We start from the raw sequence: 21463 nt of genomic DNA on the forward strand, positions 1-21463 counted from the left end.
TTGTCCAACATGCTGTTTTGCCTCTTGTTTTTTTATTTCTTAATTATCGTCTGAGATATTTGTGAGACCGAGTAGTTCTCCAACAATAATTTATCAAATGCTAATTATTGTTGTAAGTAAACTATCCAAGATTCCAAGGAACGGTTAGTGATGATTGATGAACTTCCCATTAGCAATATTGGGAGAAGAAAAAGGAGGTATAGATTTGGTGGCTGGTTGCGGTGGAGGTTCATGTTTAATGTTGCTAACTGCAATGCATTATAAGCAAAACTATTGAGAATTTTGAAGGGTTTGCAACTTGCATGAGCGAAGGGTTATTGTAGTGTACTTCTTGAGATAGATTGCGTACAAGTAATTAAGCTCCTTGAAGACGGGTGAGAAATATACATACTTCATAGGAAGTGAGAAATCTATGTTAAGTAGAACATAATAGATCAATTGACAAATTGACCAAGCTTGTGCATGTGCTACAAAAAAAGAATAGGCCATGATTATAGTTGTTTACTTTATGAATACACCCAACAAACAATGTCTAGAGCCCTAATTATAATTAGAATCAATAACAATAATTAACTCTAAATACAATTATGAAATACCTTCCACACCCAAACCAAAATTGCCCCTGATGGAGAACCAATACCTGACCTCACTCACCTCAGACATACCAACTTTGTCAATTTTTCCTTATCAGCACGGGGTCAAATAAATAATTTAACGAGTAAAATACAGAATGACCATTAAAACAGAGAAAACAAATAAAGCAATAAGCAAAACTAGGACTAGATTCTCATTTTCTCAAAATTGGGCCTGAGCACCGTAACAAAGAAATTCTTGTTTTATAAAATCCTAAGCACAACAAAAATGACAATGAATTTGATAATTGATTAACTTGAAGGCTTTCTCTTTTTTGATTTCTTTGGCTTGAACTTACCTTTCTTCTTAGATGGCTCTACAGTTAATTTCTGCTTCTTGCTGATGTCTTCAGTAGGTGATTTCTTTGGCTTAAACTTACCTTTCTTCTTAGATGGCTCTACAGTTGATTTCTGCTTCTTGCTGATATTGTCTTCAGTAGGTGTGTCGCTCATGGAACCTTCTTCATCAGAGCTAAGCACCAAATCCTCCACAATGTCTTCATCAGAAGCACTGCCATCCTTTGACCTCTTTCTTTTCTTTGTCTTCTTTTCTTTCGAGTGCTTTGTCCTATACACGAATCATCGGGTTAAAATCATAAATAAAACCTTGTACACACAAAGTAACTAGACAGAAAAAGTATCCCAGCTCCCATTATGGGAGAAAGAAAAGAGAAACAAAAAACAGGGTACAGTGAATGTACTTGGAATTGCCTCCTGGTAGCCAAGAGGAATTGAAGACAGCATCACCTGTGTCTTCCCTATCATCATCATCGTCAACGTCGTCCATCACCTTACTTCCAAATAGTGATGAACGTTCACCAACAATAACACTGAAATCATAGAGTTTCTTCATGAATTCCTCACCTAACTGATGATCTAAGAGTAGCAAATCAAGATGAGTATACTGAACCTCGATTCAATTAAAGATTCGCTTCTTTGTTGTGCCCTCTGGCGAAGAGTGCCAACATATTTTGACAAAGGGCTAATGCCTGCCTTTTTTTCATCCTACAATTGAAGAGGAAAATGACTTCCATGATAACATTTTACGATAATGCATTTGAAATGACAGATAATGTTAACAATGGAACTTTGAGTCCTTCACTAAGAATACAGGCTTGTTCAATTACCCAATTTTTATATTTAACAACCAGATAAGGAACTCATACATTCTTAGCATAACTTTGTTTTTTTATTACAACAAAATATAGACAGCTTCATACAGTATTAGTAATCTCATGCCATGTAGGAATGGGATATTGGCAAATGTCTTATATGCAATCATTATTAATGGTGACATCTTCCAAATCGGCAAATATAGTAAGTTTAGAGAATAATTTGGTTAATAATGAGATGAAAACTTGCAAATGAAGGAAGTCAAATTTAACACATTATGTAAGGAATCAGTTAGCATTATAATAATAGACATCATTGACCAGAAAAGATTGGTTTAGCCGTTTAGGAAAAGGGATAGCAAGAGAATGAATTATAGAACCTCAAGAAAAGATGATGCAGCTGAATCATTGGGTAGAAATGTAACAGTCATGCGCTTCTTATTTGTAAATTCGGAATTTGCCTCAACCTGTGACATTTAAAACTCAAAACATCACAATTTATAGTTATGACAATTGATTAAAGTAAATTATATCAACGCGCTAATCAATGTGAATAAAAACCAAAGTAGAAAATGCCATAGGTGTATTTCTATAACATTTGAAAATAAAATAACATTCATTTAGAGACAATTCAGCCACAAGTATATTCAAAACATAGAAATTGCAGGTATACCTGACGAATGAATTGCCTAATTTCTCGACGGAACCTCTCAACCTTTGTGGACTTACAAAAACTGCGTAGCCGAACAGCAGGTACAAAAGACAGCTCAGAGAAGGCAACAGAGTAGCTCCACTGAGCAAGATGCTCAGCAAGTTCTTCAACCACTGAAAAAACACATGCCTCTTGAAATGCTCGAGTTTTTAAGGTGGGTTTCGTCACCTATCAATATTGCAATGAACAGTCAGTTATAGTTAATATAGATATGAGTTACAAAAGTGGTGGCTACTAACTGGAAGAAATAAAGAACTGTGACACTGAAGTACCTTTATCACACAACTCAAATCAACAGCTTTGCCTACTCCTCCTGTTGCAGGCTTGTGCAATTCTTTCATCTCAAGCATGTCCAAAAGGAGCAGAGAGACAGGTATAAAAGAACCAGTGGAAACAGCTATTCGATTGAGCATCTTGACACATCTCAGTCTAAGAGGGAAATACCGAGCAGATGGAACTAAACGAGCTGCTCCAGATATAATTTGAGTCAATGGATAAGCAAGTGGTCTGAAATCTGCTTCTAAACAATATGTACATATTGCTCCAGTCCAAAGCTCAAGACAGTTTATATACTTCCATTCATAGACCTTTCTGAATGATTCCTGAGACAGAGAGTTGAGAATCATATAAGACAAGATTCCGAATATTTCAGTGATTAGCCTCTGAACAATTAGCACCATTAATGGTGTAACAGACAAGCAATTTTAGAAGCAAAATCAGAGAACACAAGTATTGCATTCTTCATACCAAGATTGTTGAGCTATTTACATTTCAAATTATAACTTTAAAGTTAATGTTAGATTTAAATATTCACCATGTAAACAAGTGACTAGCTATGTTTCAAGCGATAAGATAAACTTTTTCACCAACAAAAATATCACAACAGGATAGCCTACTAGTAAATGTAAATTTAGTATCAAATTATTCCATAGCATTATAGAAAAAGCACAGCACCAGAAATAATACCTTGGTTTTTGAATCAAGTGCCTTCCGCAAAACCATTGCTAACTGCCGAATGAAAACAAAGGCATGCTGGTATGCAGTGGGAAGGTCCAACCTTAGAAGTTCAATGAAACAATTACCGAGAAACTGAATGTGCTGAAGCTTTGTTGGATTGACAAATTGACAGTTTAAAACATAGGCTTTGTACATTCCTTTAATGCAGTCGTCAATGCAATCAGAACTAAGCTGAACACACAAGTCCCTTAAAAATAAAAAAGAGAAAACTGGCAATGCACCTCCTCCAGTACCCCAAAAATGAAGAAGCACCTGCAAAGCAGTATAAGCTCTCAACAATGATGCTTGACTAAGGTATACAGCTATTAGCAAAAATCAATTTAATCATCACTTCTTTGACAAGTAAAAGAAAAAAAGTTTAGGCAATTTCTCAATTTGATCCAAATTCAATAACATATTATGGTGAATGAATACCTTAATGTACTTCCTCAAAAGAACTGGAAAAGCAGCTAAAAGGATAGATGAGTATCTCAATCTCCTTAAGGTAAATGAAATCATTTCAGTGTCAGTCATCTGGTTAAGAACATGTAGAGCATTCCCCAGATAAGACTTCACCAAGTTTTGGAAGTTTTTCCACTTCCTAGTAGTCATTGTATCTGCTACCATCTGCTTTGTACCCCCAGAAGCTGGTAAATTCAACAAGCCACGAAGAATTCCATCCATTTCATTCAAAACAAATAGCATGATCTTATTGAAAACACCACTAGACATAGTACTCCACTTTGATGTAGGGTCAGCATCACTGTCATCACCATAATGACAAGCAGAACGAAATGCTCTCACAAGAGAGCGGACTGCCCCTATGTTTCTCTTTTCTCTAATCAAGTTACACCAAGAATCAACCATTTCACTAGTTACTATATTTTTAACGGACTTTTTCCCTTGTTCATCAATACTAGAAGCCTGCTCCATCTCAAGCTCATCAGTTTCCTTCTCATCTTCCATTGCCTCATCATCGAGTTCAATTTCTTCATCATCCTGCACAAAGTAAATATGCAGTTATATTAACAGTTCAATTGGCAAAAGAGGAAGAAAAATGCAAATGATAATAGACTTACATCAATTTCCTCATCATTAAATTCAAGAAGCTCCTTGTCATGCTCTTTCAAGAATTCAAAGAACTCGGGATCCTGTACAAGAAATTAACTCAACATGTGAAACACTTGAATGCTCAACCAATTCATATTACACTAACTAAACTAAAAACAGTTTGTGATACAATTATATAACCAATTACAACCAATCAGTTTGAGTGTTTGGCAGTCTAATATATGACTAGTTTCTATTGACTGCAAATTGGTTTCGTTAATAACCTTTTCTTGGAGTCTCTCCAACTGTTCCTTGTGCTCTCTAGCCGTTTTCTTTGCTGTTGAGTCTGGCATAGTGTCAGTTTGGTTGTCTTCACCCTTGGGTTCCTTTTTACTCAATAGTTTAACTGCAGAGAGAAATTGTGTAGATTTAAATAAACAAAGCATATATACAGTCATATAGAAGAATAATAATGGAACATAAATCTGAAATTCACACAAAATTGTCTATAGTACAAACAGCAAAAACAAAATCAAACCTTTTCTCCTTGAATCCATTGAGGAAGCGATGGAAAGTGGGCGTCCTTTTTCTTCAGCCAAACCAGGAAAACCCTAAGGCCCTAAGTGGTTTTGTAGGAATTCAAGTTTACACAACAAAAACCGACAGAACCGTATGTTTCACGGCTTCTTGATCCACCCAAAAAAACACAGCTGAATCAAGGAATTATTAAAGGTCAGCAAAAAATGAACTAAACCTGAATTAAATGCAATACACTAGGCACTAACGACTTCCTCTATCAGACAATGTCTTTGAAAAGCTTTTGCTCAATTGTACACTGTATTGATCTGTAGAAACTTAAACTGTTGCAAGGTAGAGTAAAAAAATTAACATATTACCATGACTTTAATGTGGGCTTTTAAATGTTATTCACATTCAAGCTTGAAAAGTGATAATAATAACTTCCATCTAGCATAATACAAAGAAATCACTATAATTCCAAATTTCCCTAAATTTGAAGGAATAAATAAATAAATGAAAAGCTGCATAAGATGGAAAATATATACAACATATAAATGTGCAGGCTTCCTGAAAAGTTTCCAATTGGCTTCTTGCACCAGTGATCCCACATTCCCACAAGTGAAATTATAAGATTATAACATCAGAATTACACACTAACTATCATTGTTCAAATTCTACCCAATCATACATTTGCAGCAAAAGGAAGGCATGCAAATGACATATTAAGAAACGGTATCAACTGAAAGTACACACTTGATAGCAAAAGCACCAAAATCACAAACTATTTTATCTCTTTTATTTGTCAATGAAGCGTGTTTACTAAAGTATGGATCATTTCCCACCTCCGTGACTCCATGATAGTCTAGAAAAATCCGGAGAATAGTCCATAAAATAATCAATACATACTAATAATAGATTACAATTTTCTAACCGGGAGGGGTCGGTCACCAATGTGAAGTAGCTAGAATTTGGAAGGCACCTAAAACGCAACCCTAAATCTCATGAGTAGGTGAAAAAACATAGTTCCAACTGAGACGCCAAAATATCATCACCACCGTACCCATTAACAAAATAAAAAAGTAGTGCATATGAGAATAGATACCTCCGTTCAGAGACAGTTTCCGAGCTTCTCTAAGATATTGAGGAAAGTGGAGTCACCAGCCGGAAGAAGTTGTTCCGGCAGACGTTGGCGAGAGAGAGCTTGGACGACTGTTTGTATTGTGCCTCGCCCGTTCAAGCAGCATGGAGGAGTGTTTAGTGTTGGCTTCGCGAACCCTAAAGAAGAGGGTCTTTGATTTTTATTTTTTTAAAATTATTTCATTTTTTAATGACTCTTAAATTTTATTTTTTTAAAAGTAATATTCAGCCAACCGCTACATAGAGTGATTGTTTTGTGAGAGCATTTTTTTTCAGTAATTTAGAGCAAATTTGGTTTTCATAAGAAAAATACCATTTTTAGTCCAATTATTTGAAATTACAATTTTTAATTCTTTTCAAAAAAAGTAATTAAATATTTAAATGATAAAAATTTTTGTAAAAGCATAAAAGGATTAAAGGCATAACAGGCTCATGTTGCAAATAGAGCAACTTTAATCAATTTTTTTTAATTCTTTACAAAATAGTATAAATCAAAATCTAAAATTCGATTATGTAATCACTCATTTAGAAGGGTAACAGAAATAATGTCATCACACGGGTCAAATTAATTAAACAACTTGACAACCTAAATTAGGTTACCTTCTTCCCCTCCTTGTCATGTTCATCCAAAACACACTTTCATGTAATTTCTAGTAAATCAACGAAATGAAGCTATATTTCCAACATTATTTGTAGAGTGAAAATGTGGAGTACATGCAGGAATATGAAATCCATTTACAGTGTCTTCAGGGTTCCTATCCTACTTCTCTATACTTTTTTTTCCTACAAACAGTGATAGAAATAACAACAAATGGAAGAAGGAAAGAATAAGCGGCGGGGGGACTGGGAATGCACACATTTTTACATGCGCTTTTCACAGGTTAAAAGCTTCCAGTTAGAATGAGGGCCTTCACTGTCATCAAATCTGGACACCACCCATCCAACTGCATGTATAATTTCTTCCAATTCATCGATGACGGGTGTGAGGTCGCGGATGTAAACTCTTCCTCCAGGTCTCAGAATTCGGTCCATTTCCAGCACGATGTTCGATATATTGCATCTGCATAAATAAATGTATCAGTATGACACTACTCCTTTTCCCGACACAGAAAGACAGCATTGCAAATGTTCAAACGAGGATTACCTAGTCTTCTCCACTGAGAAAAGCCCAATCGCATTCAGTAAATCATATGTTCTTGGATAAGTGTCGAAGGGCTCACACCTAGATACAGTTCAAGGGGAAATGAGTTGAGAAACGACCAATGAAACTTAGCAGTCTGGTGTGATTATGTTTATTTAACAGTCTCATTTACTTTAACGCTTACCAATCATGCATCACGCCAATAAGACCACGGTCATAGATAACAGGCAGTGTATTGGAACCGCTGACAGGAACAACATTCATAACCCAGCAATCGAACTCAAAATCAACTAAAGCTGCTGCAAACCTGCCAAAGAGGTCACACAAATTAAATTAGCCACAGTTACGTTGGATCTAAGTCGCAGTCAAACTTGTAAATCCTTTGAATAAACTTGGAACAGGAAATTAAAGAATATACCCCCCATTTCCAGCTTTCATGTCCATTACATTTCGTAGGTTCAACTTTTTCCAGTGGAAAGCACCAGAATATCCGCGTATAATATCATTCATATACTTCGTGTCTGCTTTGTAAATTTCCTTTCTAGACAACATAGCATCCATTTTGATGCTGAAAAGTCTGTCCGGTGGAGAGTTTAGGCGAGCAGGCCATGCTGTGATATTAGCTCCATAGCCATTTTCAGGTAAAAGAGAGATGCATGGTTTCAGATTTACATACCTGCAAGAAAACACCAAGTGAACTGATGTTAAAACAATAAGTCATCACAAACTTCTAAGAAATTTCAAAGCAAATGCATCTGGGCAAAAGAAATGAATGCCAGACAGAGAGGATACACTGTAACAGAAATAACTACAGCTTTTAATTATAATTTTTAAGGAAGAGATAGGGTTAGCTGCATTGGACAAATGTATGAAGTAAAGGAAATACCAGACATCATCTGGGTCATCGTCAGTGCCACATAATAAAGGCTTTGCAGTAGCATCACGGTTGAAATAACAACTGTTATTCAAGGGTTTCCGCCATATTGCAATGTTGCTCTTCTTTTTCACAAGTTCCCAACAAAGGCGACCTGCAAGATCCTCCATTTCTGCACTTTGGAAATGCAATAAACAATTAGACAACTGTGAAATGATGGAAATTTGTAACAGGAAAACAAAGTTCAGTATAGTGGCATTAGTATTATCAGTTGAGACATAACAAGACACAAGTGAAAGAAATTTCAAGACAAATTAAGGTCTAAAACAATGTGCAAATAGGCATACAGAACAAATTAAAATTACCTTTCCATTGTTCTTCTAACTTTCTTTGTTTGTCAACATATTGTTCAGCCAGAACAAAGTATCCTCCTGCTCTAAGCATTCTGTTTACCTCAAGAAGCAAAATTCCCTCTTCACCACAACCCAAAGAAATGAAAGACGTTATTACCAGGACCATGATGAAATTTGCCCACCGCAATCAAAATTAAAACAAGAACCTTGAATAGTAAATCTAAAAAGGGGAGACTACTAAAACTCATAAAAACATGCAAAAGGCGATACACTTAAAGATCATGTTTGACAGAGGATGTACCATCACGGGTCCATTTCACTCCACATCCAGAACAATGTATCAAGTCGAATGCTTGGCTAGGATACAATAAACGACGTGTTGCAAACCCAGCAACCATGGCAGACACACCACGTTCAAGTGCAAACTGAATCTGGTTATTGTTAGCATCTTTTGGAGCTATGGACAGAGCGAGTACATTGCGCTTTGTCAAATAGGCACCAAAGCTTCCTACACCACAACCAATATCCAAGGCAACCCGTGTGTTTTGGCCAAACGCAATTTCTGGAACCATCTGCAATAAAATAGAAAAGACGGAAATAAAGACATGCGAATATGGCAAAACAAACCAGATGGGCATAACTTACAAAAGCCAGCATACCTTGGATATCTGATCCAAATATTGTTCTACACCATGGGGGAACTGTGTACCTCCTTGAGGAAATACGAACTTATTTTTCTTTCTTGAGATCAAATTTTGCCCTCCTTTGTCATCAACCAAGGAGGTGTGAGGCACATTAGAAACCCAAACCTATAGAAACATTAGAGAAATTTTTTGATACATTAGGTTTCCAGCTTACACCAGACTAATCCTAATCCTAATCCCAGAACCCCTGCCCAAGAGCACAAGTTAGTTCCCAAATTTACACCCCTTGCCTATACACTCTAAGCACAAGGGGACTTGGTCACCTTACTTCGTAACAGAGCTCAGATAAAGCTCCATATTTAACCAAGGACATCATTGATAACTCAATTTTGTTTTATATCAGTCAGTTGACAAACATATGCCACTAGAATCAAATTAGTAACATCAAGAAATTGAAAAGGAGCAAATTTGATTGCACAATGTAGTACCTCATCTCGGCTTTTTGGCCAAGGGACTCGAATTCTATAGCCTTTGGGCCAGGGCACAACACAATCCAGTCCCTTCCCCTTCTCTGGGCAATGCCTCTCGTAGTTTTCTCCCTTCTCCGACGAATTCAACTTGGATATAGCTTCCACATTGTCCAAGCAAGGAATATACCCACTCATACTCTCATCACAAGCTCTGAATTTCCCAAATTTGCCCTTCCAAGACCCTCTAATCTCATCACTTTCTGCTCCTCCCCGGCTCCCATTCACCACGGTCTCCAACAGGGTTTCGTCGTAATCCCCAACAATAAAGTCGAACGACATTGCGCCATTCTCGTCGACAATCCCCGTCCGTTCCAAGAAATCCCTTGGCTGCCTAGGCGGCGGAGAAATGATGGGCACAGGGAGAGGAGAAGCCGACTGAAGCGGGGGCGGAGAAGCCGAGGGCTGAGACGAATTTGTTACGTCTGTAGAGGTATTGATAGTGACGGCGGAGACGGCGACGGCGACGGCGGGGGTAAGGTTGGAGAAGGATGCGGAGAAATTGGTGGCGGGTTCGGAGAAGTGCCTAACGAGGAAGAAGACGGAGAGGGATAAGAGGGATAGAGCGGTGATTTTGACGAAAGCTGGGGACTTTGCGAGTGAAAAGTGATCGGAAGATGAGAAGCTGGTGAAAAGGGCCTTCATGTTCACAGAATAGAAGAGCACGGCGCCGGAAAAGAGTGAAGTTAGGACTTAGGACAGTGGTTTTGATTCCTTGTCTGAAGAAGAAGGAAGAAGATTCTTCAGAGGGAAAAAGGGAAATCCATACTTGTATTTAGGTATTGTGAAACTGCGGCAGAGCAAGAGATTGCTGATTTGTTGTGGTACGAAGTTGTTTGTCAGAATCCGAAGAATGATTGAGCTTCTTAAAATGACAACAAAAACAAAAACAGAACATATTGTTAACGTGGAGCCGTGGACAATAACTAGGAATATCTGACGTAAGCAAATGGCCCTACATTCATATTTTATGCTGTAAAAACACGATTTTTAAAAAACTCAAATAAGGACAAATTTAAAGTGTACTTTAAAAAAAAATATATATATATTGTACCTCTTTCAAATGTATAAATTTGATAAGTAAATGCGAAACTGTAATTTGATTGATTTTTTTTTTGCTTAATAATTTGATTGGTTTTAGTGATGAAGATTTGGTAACCCACTCAAAATTGATGATTTGCCCAATAATTCTACTGGCACAGCCTCATATGTAACATAATAATAATAATAATAATAATAATAATATAATAATAATAATATTGTAGAACACGCTAGACACTCATTAAGCATTTGGTGTACGCTTAGTACCTAGCCCGCCTATACAGCTTTTATATATATAGGGTTTAAGACTATTCACTGCTCAATGCCAATTTCAAATTTTCAATAATAAATTGATTTCATTTCTAATTTCAACAATAAATTTATTGTTCAATAATGATAAATTTAATTTCCAACCCAACACATAATTTAATGCTCTAATTTGAGTAATTTCTTGTGAAAAAAGGCGAAATTACCCACCTTAGGCACCCACACACTCCGTCTGACATAATTGTGAAAGGGTAAATCATAATGACTCAACTGATCTAACAGATTCTAGACATTTGCTCATTATGTCCAAAAAGCCTCCTCATTTGAGAGGTTGTTCCCCTAATACCACTAGTAAAACTCAATTATTAGTCATTTGTAATAAATTTCACCTATGTGATCAGTTAAGCTGCTTATGCGAACTATTTGAGTATTTTCTACCCCTACGAGTTGCGGCCTTGCCCTGCATCTCTCACTCTCTCAATTCTGTAGTTTCCTACTATGGCTTATGGAGAAATAGAGAAAACTGGGCAATGGCGACCAAGAGCTAACCTAACTCTAACAACCTTCGATAGCAATTGCAAGTAACGAAGGAGAAAAGTGAAAGGACAAGTATCAGGTGTTTGTGACTTGTGAGTTTTGAGTTGATGACTATCCAAGGCAGTTGTAAAGTTACTTATAATCTTGAATTCTTGACCACACAAAGCCAACAAAATGAGTCCAAGAAAGTAAAAAACAATATAATCCCTTCATAAGGAAACTCAAAGGTTCAAAATCCATATATGCTAAATATGATCATGAGAACTTACCATCCAATTGTTGGTTTTTATTTCAAATTATTATTATGTTCATTATTACATAATTACGTTATATATTTTATTATTTATTAAAATTTGAAAATTCATGTAACATATTGATTAATAGTTAAGACATTATTATCATCTTAAATTTGTCGTACATATGTTGCACGAATATTAAACGTGCGGAAGTATTTAGAGTGTTCTCTTCAAGTTCTATAATGAACACCTTCTAAATTATATCATTAATCCTATTGTTGACACGAGCTACGTTGTTAGATGACACAAAGACAACCATCATCAATAGTTACTACATAAAAGACTACTATGTATACAAATTAAAAGCTATGCAATGTCAACTTAGCTTGTACAAAGACAACCATCATTACTACTACATAAAGGACTAGTATAGGCTCCACTTAATAAAGCTTATAGCTTATTTTAATGGTCCTTTTATGAAACCGATTTGTTTCACTAATTATAATAATGGATGATATTATTATATACACGGTGCACTACGATACAACGTAAAAATAGGACCAAAAGAAGGGTCAGAACGATGCGGTTTTGGCTAATCGGCTATTCTGCTCTTGCAAAAAAAAAAAAAAAAAAAGTAAAAAAACTACCACGCTTTCGCGCACTACAATGGTAAATAAAATGGGTAAAGAAAACTACTTGCACAAAACAATTTCCACTATTTGTTGCTAATTTGGGACGTCGGAGAAACAGATCTTTCTGTCCTTCGGGCAGCTTGGCCAGAGACTGATGACTTGTCCGATCCACGAACGTTGTATTTCTCGTAAACTTTTTCACGGTTCTCTGACCACCATGTCTCCGCTTGGTGCTCTCCAAATCTTCTACGGCTGCAGATGAAAGATCAGATCACGAGTGAATAACGTTGCTTCAGATACATGTCCCGTTGCATGGAAGAAAGAAAAAATATGAATTCAAACAAGTGAGAGTACCTGAAGCGCACTCTTTTGAGATCTCTAGTTCCATCTCGGAGGGCTACCAGTGTTATATACACACCGGGTTCGTATTGTTCAATCCACTCAGCCTCGGTTTGATTAGCATTGCTAGCAACCACAGAGTTTCTAGATTTTACTCCATTTTCAGTGTCTTGTGGAGGACCAGATTCTTCTTTGTCAACGGCTAAAGATGAACGGTTGCTGCATGCTTGCACAACACTAACATCCGGTGGATCATCCATACCATTGGACGTCATAATTTCACGAGCTTGGTTGAATTGATTAGTTTCATTGCACCCAGAACCCTTGGTAGGACTCTCCATACAGTTGATACTAGCATCTATGCTGACCTGAGAGGATAAGTAAGTGCTGGCGATTGAATCCGATCTTGAATGGCGTTCCCCATTCATATCAGGGTACTTCATAACATTCAGATCCATGCCATTTGGTAAGTAAGGCAGTCTAGTGCACTCAGCATCGTAAGCCCCAGGTGGCAATCTCTCGGCCATGTCTTTGAGCTGGCAAAACAGTAAGGCAAAGATTAATTGTAAGGAAAGTGAAAAACAAGCTCCAGAATGAGTCGTTACAGTCAACCATAAAAAGATCAGGAAGTTATAGACATCATTGGGTAAAGATAAAGAAAACAGGCCAGAACGGTATCTACAGCCATCACATACCAGTTCAATAAATATGATGTGCAAGGAGAGTGAGCACACGTTAAAGGAGTAAAGGACAAGTACAAACCTGTGCTGTAAGCGACTTGATCACCTCCTTTGCAGCTTTACATTTAGCAGATTCCTCAGCAGCAAGAACCATTGCATCCTGAGTCTTTTTTGTTGATTTCTGGAGTTCCAATTCTTGGAGTTCACAGCGATTTTTGAGGTTCTCTATCTAAATGCCACCAACAAAATGCTATTAGAGAGGTATAGTGGAAATAACTAGAATTGAAGCTTGAGAGAGGAGAAAAAATTTAGCAAGAGTGCTCCATGCACCTGGGCTCGTAATTTCTGAACTTCTTGATTTAGAAGTTCATTAGACTTCTTCAAACTGTCTGCAATGCTTTTGGAGAATGACAGTCCTGAAGTTGTAGGTACTGGTGTTGCTGAACGCGGAGGACTAGGTCTCCTAGAGAAAGGGGACACAGATCTGGAACTAAAACCAGATTGAGTTAAAACGGGCCGCACAACTGGTTGACGCAAGTCACCAACAGTAGCTAAAACATCTTTCAGCTGTAACAAAGATGGTGCTTGTGAAGAGCGACCCAATGAGAAAGAATCAGCTTTCTTTCCTTGTTTCGCTGCTTTGCTATCTAATTGCTTAATCAAATCAAGATTAGAAGGCAAGCCTGATTTAGCTAAGCGTAACTCAACCTTATCCAATCTGTCCTTGTTCTCACCAGAGAGTCGGGGCCCAGAATTTCTCCTGTTATTGGCTCCAGCCTCTGCCACCTTACTAAGTTTGTTAAAACAGGAATCACATACCCGATATGGTTTGCTCGGTATAGGAGCCAAAGCAGCCCTAGGTGCTTTCCGCGAACTACATGCATGGCAATGCACAAGTCCACAATTGTAGCAATTATGTCTCTTCCTCGTGAAACCAAAAGCCTGCCTACAGGCTGAGCATTGGGATTGCTCAGCACTAGAAACCCACTTATGATGACAAATTGCTGCAGTATAATTTGACCCACAGGCAATATATTTAACATGCTTATCCTTTAAAGTTTCTACTAGAGTTGGTGTCTTCCGGTCTTCTATGTCTCCATGGCCCAACCTTCCATTAGCCCCTTTACCCCATGTGTGTACCTCATTATTTGAGGTTAAAACAGCCACATGATATGAACCACATGCAATCTGTACGACACATTCCTCAGCAAGTTTGTCCTCTATTAAGCAAGGTAACTTCCCATCAGAATCAGGATTTCCAAGTTGACCATAAACAGTGCTTCCCATTGTGAAAACATGCCCAGATGTGGTTAAGCCAACAGTTAAACTATGCCCACAGGCGACTTTGTGAAAATTGTAATCAATAAGTGCTGACACACAAGTAGGTTGGAGTCGAGGTTCTCTGTCACCATGTCCGAGGCGATTTTTATCTCCGTCTCCCCAAGAAAACAGTTTTCCAGATGAAACATTAGTACTAGGCTGTGTCACAATGACCTCCACAACTGCAGCAGTATGCCACACTCCACATGCAACAGCAGTTGTCCTTAATCCTGACAGTGATGCAACCTCTCTCGGGAGCAAAACACTTTCTCTATCTCCATGGCCCAACACACCAAATGTTCCATCACCAAATGTAAAGAGTTGTCCAGATGACGTGATTAAGGCTGTATGCCAAGGACCACAAGCAATCATTGCAACTTGAAGTCCCTCAAGAGGACCTGAAATTCTCTTAGGTATCCAGTGACTGACATCAGAACCATGGCCCAGAAGACCAGCATTATGTGTGCCGTCTCCCCATGTATAAAGTTCACCAGCCAAGGTAACGGCACAAGTGTGAAACTCACCACATGCAATAAAATCGACGCTGCAAAAGGATAAAGATTCAACTAGGCTAGGTTGAGTAACATCTTTCCTAACACCATGGCCAAGACGCCCACCAGATTCTTCACCCCATGTAAAAACTTCACCTTGTCTAGTGACAAGGGCTGCATGCCTGACCCCGCAAGCTATATGGTGCACATCCAGAACAACATGGGATTCTAAAGGTCTAGGAAGAAGTACATCAGCTCTAGTGGTCACAGTACTGGTATCTTTTTCAGGTCCAACCTTGACAATGTTATCACATATCACCTCACCCCATATATACACATCACCTAAAGCATCACAATCATCTGGGGCAGAACCATGACTAGAAGTGCTGGGCGCACTAGAAACACTAACCCTATACACATCTGAATTACTAGGTTTTACTTGCATATTTGTTAGATCCAAAGCTGCATGTGAGCTACCAGAATCACGTCCAAAGTGGTTGGGAGAAGCGTTCGGTTTAGAACCAATGGAAGCCTCTGGAGAGCTGATTTCCCTTGTAGCGCTAACAGAACTTGAACTTGGACTGTTTGATGTCAAATCTCGATTTTCCTACAACATTTGATCTAGAAATCAATCACTCGTGAGATAAAGGATAACATAAATTTGCACATCATCAGCTGAAACTTCTATAACTATATTTTGTCAATTACTGAATTTAGATTATTAATTGCTTTGATAATTCAGGTGGTCATTCCAACCACATATCACATAGGCAAGATAGAATGAGTGAATGACTGCATGAATATTTGCAGAAAATATATGAAAATGTTCAAAATCCCACTACTTTTCCATGTTGGCAAAAATATAAATGCTGGCTTAAGTGGACACCATGTCATAATAAATTTAGGAGGTTTTGCTACTATAGGCATAGTGAGTTAGATATCTAACCAAGCCACAAAAATGGAGGGCAGGGATGGAGGAGATATCAAACAAGATATTTATGTGGTTCCCAGAAGTAAAGTTCTTCTTAAAGGCTAAAGATACCAATAAACCATTTAGAATATAACTCAACATGCATTTTCAACTTATTATTAGTAACTTTTCCTTAACTATTTATCAAGATTTGTAATATAAACCCTAACCAATTGCAGACATGTTTATAAGCAAGAAAGAAAGAAAGAAAGACTGTCTGGTACTGTAATAACTGCTAGAAAGAAGCTGATAATTAAGTAGAATTACATCAAAATAGAGGCCTCCATCACTCCATCCATCAATTTTTGAGCGCCCACCTTGACCCGCTGATATCAGTGCTCTTAGGCCAGTGATCCAAACCTCAGCCTCAACTTTGTCCTTGCAAATCTAAGATAACATGGCACATACCCCAAATAAAAACCAGAAGATACTTGGATAGTCACAAAGCACAAGATTATCTATTTCTCACCAGATCAAGGGATCTTTTCCCGTTGTTGTAGATGAGGGAGAATGATAGGTAGTCCTTTTCAGGACACAGATATCTATGGAATACAGCCTGGGAATAGATCATGATAAAAGTCAGAGTTGACTTTAAGCACAGTGTTCTAATTACAAATAGAAGAAGCTTCACCCATCCCAACCCCTGGGGTAAAAATGAAAGAAAGCTTTATATGTTTCACTTTTGAGGTCCTGGCTTTATGGAATCAGAAAGCATGAAAAAATGCCAAAGAGAATGGATGCAAACATAAAAATAGAAGGCATCACTAGCTCAACAAAAAATCAAAACATAAAAATGACAGCAGAAAGAGGATTCTGAAAATCTTACAGTTCTTTGTCCTGGAATAATTCTTGAAACAGAAGCTAACTTCAAACTTCTGTCACCACTGCTAGAAATCCAAATTAAAGATGATTCATCCTACAAAATGCTTTCTGTTAGCAGGTAAAAATATACACAAGCATGGTGGTCTCAATACATGCAGAAAACAACCATGTTGCTCACATTTAGCTTTATGGCAGTTGCACACATACACACACAAAAATTAAATAAATAAAACCAAAAACACCATCACCATCACCAACGATAACTCAAAAGCATCATTAAGTCCTAATGGTTTATATTTGTTGAAAAAACAAGATTTTTCCAATCATAAGATGTAAAGATTTCAAAGTGAAATTTAGAGTGGATACATTCACCCAACCAGAAAATTATTAGAGAGTATTATTATACATACAGCTGGTCAAAGCCTCACTAAGGCCTGTCAGCTCTGATGTATTCCTTAACACAACACTACCTGGTCAAAGCCTCACTAAGAGCATAATCTCATCACAGCCAAAGATCCTAACAGAAAATATTAAAAGCTCTCTTCTTGGATCCTTCTTGGCAACCCAATTATCTTTGTACCCATACTTCTTCAAAGCTTTAAAACCCCAAGTGCTTTCCTATCCACAACCTATCAGCAAACTAAATACTCCATATAAAACAAAATAAATAAATAAATTTTCTAACACTTTTCTTTACTATTCACTATAATATGCTCTGGATACAATGGTAATTTGCACTTCTGAATTAGCTTTCAATGAGGACAGTAAATTTGAATGTGACAAAGTATAGCCAGTATCATGAATATCCTACAACCACCATGGAGAAACTAAAACTTAAAAATTGCTAGCTTACCAAGCACTACCCCGGTCATACCAAAACCTTAAGTTTGATTGCTGAAGAGTTAAATATCCAATACTACTCAGATATTGACTCTTAACTTTAAATACAGCAGTTCTATGGCAAAAAATGATTGCAAATGTTAGACTGTACTACATCAAACTCAATCTAGGTTAGAGATCTAAAGCAAATATTAATTATATTATTCCTCAATCAAGCATATGGGATAAGGTCAGTGCCTTAGTGTTAAATCCTTGAATCTCATAAAACCTACAGAAAATGTTTAGAGAATCTTAACATGTCTTTACTCAAATAGTCAATTTGATCATCTAATGCAAAATTTTGCAAGTTTAACAGAAGTCCACAAATATGAAAAACACCAAGTTTAAAGCCCAAAAAAATGCCTGCAAAACGGCATCAATCAGCGGATTTATCACTAAACTTGACATAATAATACCCATGTTCCAAAAAGTAGTCCTTTTTTTATGAACAAATACATTTTAAAAGCCTATTTTTTGAAGCTAAACACCAAAAAATACAAAAGCAAGTTACAATAAGGAGAAGCAAGGATAATGGGTGACGTATCTCATGGTGCATAGCTTTTTCCTCTAAATCATTAGTCTACAGTTTCCTATCACCTAGAATCCCCACAGTTCCACTAAAGCAATAATCCTGATTGCATCTCCTTCAAGTACAACGAAGTTAAAAGGTATAATTTTCAAAAGTAGGATGATGGTCTTTTTTTTTTTTCTTTTACACCAAAACTTCATTGAATTTATGGATACACATTTGAATTTTGAAGGGAGAAACTACTGGGTGCAGAAACATAATGACAAAATGGTATCAAGTTTCCCATTCAGCAAAGCAACAATTGAAGCTTGCATGAGATTAGGAAAAAAAAAATCTTTTCAACACTCAATTAGAGAAGTGTGACTTTCTTAAACTTCCAACAATGACATAATTGAACACCAAAATATCTATTCATAAATAATAATTAGGGTGCATAGAAGAATAAACTTACACTAGAAAGCCTGAATGGATAGAACTTAGGCTTTCCCTTGCGCCCATACTTGAGGAGTTGAGCACCTTTCTTTAGAGCAACCAATGCCTGCAAAGGTAGGAGAAGCAGAGGAACCAATAGTACTACCAAAATATGAACACAGATATCTCATCTTTGCATTGAATTGTACAATTATTATTATTCGACTGTACAGACCTGCTCAATGTCACGATCGGCACTACCAAGATCTGCCATTCCATGTGATAGCGAAACCCGTTCCGCGCCACCGCCCCCGCCACCTCTCACTCTCAAAACCTTTGGTCATCATCAGCTACTCCTTTGCCGGCGGCTTTGACGAGCACGGCACCGTCCAGTCCGTATACTACCATCCAAACAAAAAACCAATCCGCTGCCTACCACCTCTGTTTGGAATTACCAGCAATCGACTAATTTTAAGCCCTAGAATTCCTAACAGATCTGGAGAACAAAGCGCCGATATTCCAACTGTGCTAGCCGTACTCCGGTGGACTAAATTCGAGCAACTGGGGGCACCACCTGAGATTTCAAACACATACAGCGGATCACAAATGCGGAGGTATAGTCCCGGAAACTCAATTTTCCGGCGACGGCGGAGATATAGAAAGAGAAAATGTGGAGAAAATTTGTGTATTCTCTGGAAAGAGAAAGGAACGCCGTACGCGTATATAGTATTCTTTGATTGAGTCAAATACGAGAACAAGGAAAAATAAAAACACAAGAAAATTCTCCTGAGAAAAATGGAGGAGAAAGGTGAGAAAACACTGTTACTATGTATGACTGTGAGAAGCTTTCTTTTAACTCTGTTGCTTTTGTATTCCCCAAAATAATGAAATTAATAAGTACTGCTGCTTAGATAGATTAATTAATCAGAGATAACGCCAAATTTAAGAACATGATTAAATTCTGTATTTATAAGTAATTTTTGTTCCATGCTCCTGAATCTACCTTAATTTATGGTCTGGTACGAAATTTTAAGGTTTTGTTCTTTTAGTCCCTTATGGTGTGGTGCGAAATTTATGTTCAAATGTTTCATGATAAGGTTACATTTGTAGAATTGTAGGTAACCTACTCAATCCCCCTTTTCATTTGGATTTTTAAATTAGATTGATTCAGTACCTTCTTGACCCAATGCTAATAAAGAAATCTATTTCGTATTAAAAGTTTTCAATCCTTCAACGTGAGGTTATTGTCAGTAGTATTATTTGATAATAACATGAATTTTTAGTATTTAATAAATACTAGTAATATCAAATTTTAGTATTCCTATTGGAAGTCAATATCACAAAGTCACTAAATTATAATGAATATAGTGAACCAATAAATGATGTTTAAAGGGAGACATGAGGTCCTGTATATAATGTAAAGAGGCTTGATAAGTGTATCGTATTAATTTGCCTTCCATCTATACCATACATGAGTCATCCACTACTTTGTTGTCATCATCTTTCACTTAAATAAGTATATCAAGCTTCTTGTCTTTTAGTTTTTTTTTTTTTTTGTAAATTTACAGGGTCTTTCTCGCCGTCCGTTTAACGGTTCGGGGTCCACCCACGTTCGCTCCAAGAAGCACAGAAGCTGGCCCAGGAGAATCGTCACTTGTGGGAATTAAACTCGGCTTCTTGTCTTTTAGTACACAATATATAAAGTCGCTTGGCAGATTAGTAGGAGTGTGTCCTAAGAGCATGGACATCAATGGTTTTTATTTGGTTATTGTCGGATAAATGCCAACTTGGCATGAGATAGAGAGGAGAGAGAGGGGGGAGAGAAGCATCTACAAATATGGGAAGCATAGCACAGTAAAATCGGATACCTCATTTTTAAATCATTTGTTGTTTCGCGCACAGCAGCCGCCCATGCACTGCACGCGCCGCGCACAGCAGTCGCTCATGCACTGCACGCACCTGCAGGGCGCGTCAAGCGCCTGACACAGGTGATTTTTATTATTATTTTTTAAATATTAGATTTGTTTTTTATTTTTTACTCCCTCTCATTTTATCTTTCACAATGACGTACCTTAAATACACAAACTACGCACCTTAAATTAGCTAAAAGAAGCAATTTGCTCCTAACACTCCAACTTTTAATTAGATGTATTTTAATTTTTCATCCTAATTAACAATATTTTTTACTCGCCCTCTAAGTATTTTTTTTAATATCTCATTGTTTTTAAATTTTTTGCCCCCACGATGAAAATCTCGGGTACATTATATCCAATGTACTGGATAGATTTTTTTTTTTTTTCGTAACTTAGGGTATCAATAATTGAATACAGTGACTAATTTTTTCCGTTAAATTGTATGCATTTAAAAATGGGATAGCTAGATAGTTGCAATTGGTAATAATAAATAAATGGTAACAATTGTGTGAGACAGTTTCACGGGTTTCAATTTGTGAAATCGTCTCACTAGTCTCAATCTGTGGGACATGTCGGGTCTTTGATTAGTGGGTCAGATATTTGACTTTATTAATCAAATATTCGACCCGTAAGCATTGTCTTATAAGAATCCGTCACAAGTGAACCGCTGAATGAGCTTACACAACTTAAGCAAGAGAT

General features: G+C 37.2%; 3 protein-coding genes across 3 annotated transcripts; all 3 read right to left on the reverse strand.

Annotated features, from left to right (window-relative positions):
- Positions 1–687: 687 nt before the first annotated feature.
- LOC115999062 (nucleolar complex protein 2 homolog) lies at positions 688–6290 on the reverse strand. Its single transcript, XM_031238809.1, has 12 exons — positions 6124–6290; positions 5041–5212; positions 4787–4908; positions 4532–4603; positions 3888–4451; positions 3423–3725; positions 2729–3058; positions 2418–2624; positions 2125–2211; positions 1543–1637; positions 1334–1462; positions 688–1200 (listed from the first exon to the last, which is right to left on the reverse strand). The coding sequence occupies exons 2-12, from the start codon at positions 5057–5059 to the stop codon at positions 885–887; spliced, it is 2244 nt and encodes a 747-aa protein (XP_031094669.1). The 5' UTR covers positions 5060–5212; positions 6124–6290; the 3' UTR covers positions 688–884.
- A 515-nt stretch (positions 6291–6805) lies between these two features.
- On the reverse strand, positions 6806–10534 carry LOC116030423 (probable methyltransferase PMT10). Its single transcript, XM_031272673.1, has 9 exons — positions 9659–10534; positions 9186–9335; positions 8828–9098; positions 8539–8646; positions 8186–8345; positions 7718–7975; positions 7484–7606; positions 7303–7380; positions 6806–7218 (listed from the first exon to the last, which is right to left on the reverse strand). Exons 1-9 carry the CDS (start codon positions 10340–10342, stop codon positions 7020–7022), a joined length of 2031 nt encoding a protein of 676 aa, XP_031128533.1. The 5' UTR covers positions 10343–10534; the 3' UTR covers positions 6806–7019.
- A 1701-nt stretch (positions 10535–12235) lies between these two features.
- LOC116030413 (PH, RCC1 and FYVE domains-containing protein 1-like) lies at positions 12236–19695 on the reverse strand. The gene is made up of 9 exons (XM_031272661.1): positions 19087–19695; positions 18892–18978; positions 17037–17126; positions 16680–16766; positions 16478–16597; positions 13760–15847; positions 13512–13658; positions 12765–13285; positions 12236–12662 (listed from the first exon to the last, which is right to left on the reverse strand). The coding sequence occupies exons 1-9, from the start codon at positions 19123–19125 to the stop codon at positions 12494–12496; spliced, it is 3348 nt and encodes a 1115-aa protein (XP_031128521.1). The 5' UTR covers positions 19126–19695; the 3' UTR covers positions 12236–12493.
- Positions 19696–21463: the final 1768 nt, after the last annotated feature.

Source organism: Ipomoea triloba, chromosome 1 (genome assembly GCF_003576645.1).
Source record: "Ipomoea triloba cultivar NCNSP0323 chromosome 1, ASM357664v1".
In the NCBI taxonomy this organism is placed as follows: domain Eukaryota; kingdom Viridiplantae; phylum Streptophyta; class Magnoliopsida; order Solanales; family Convolvulaceae; genus Ipomoea; species Ipomoea triloba.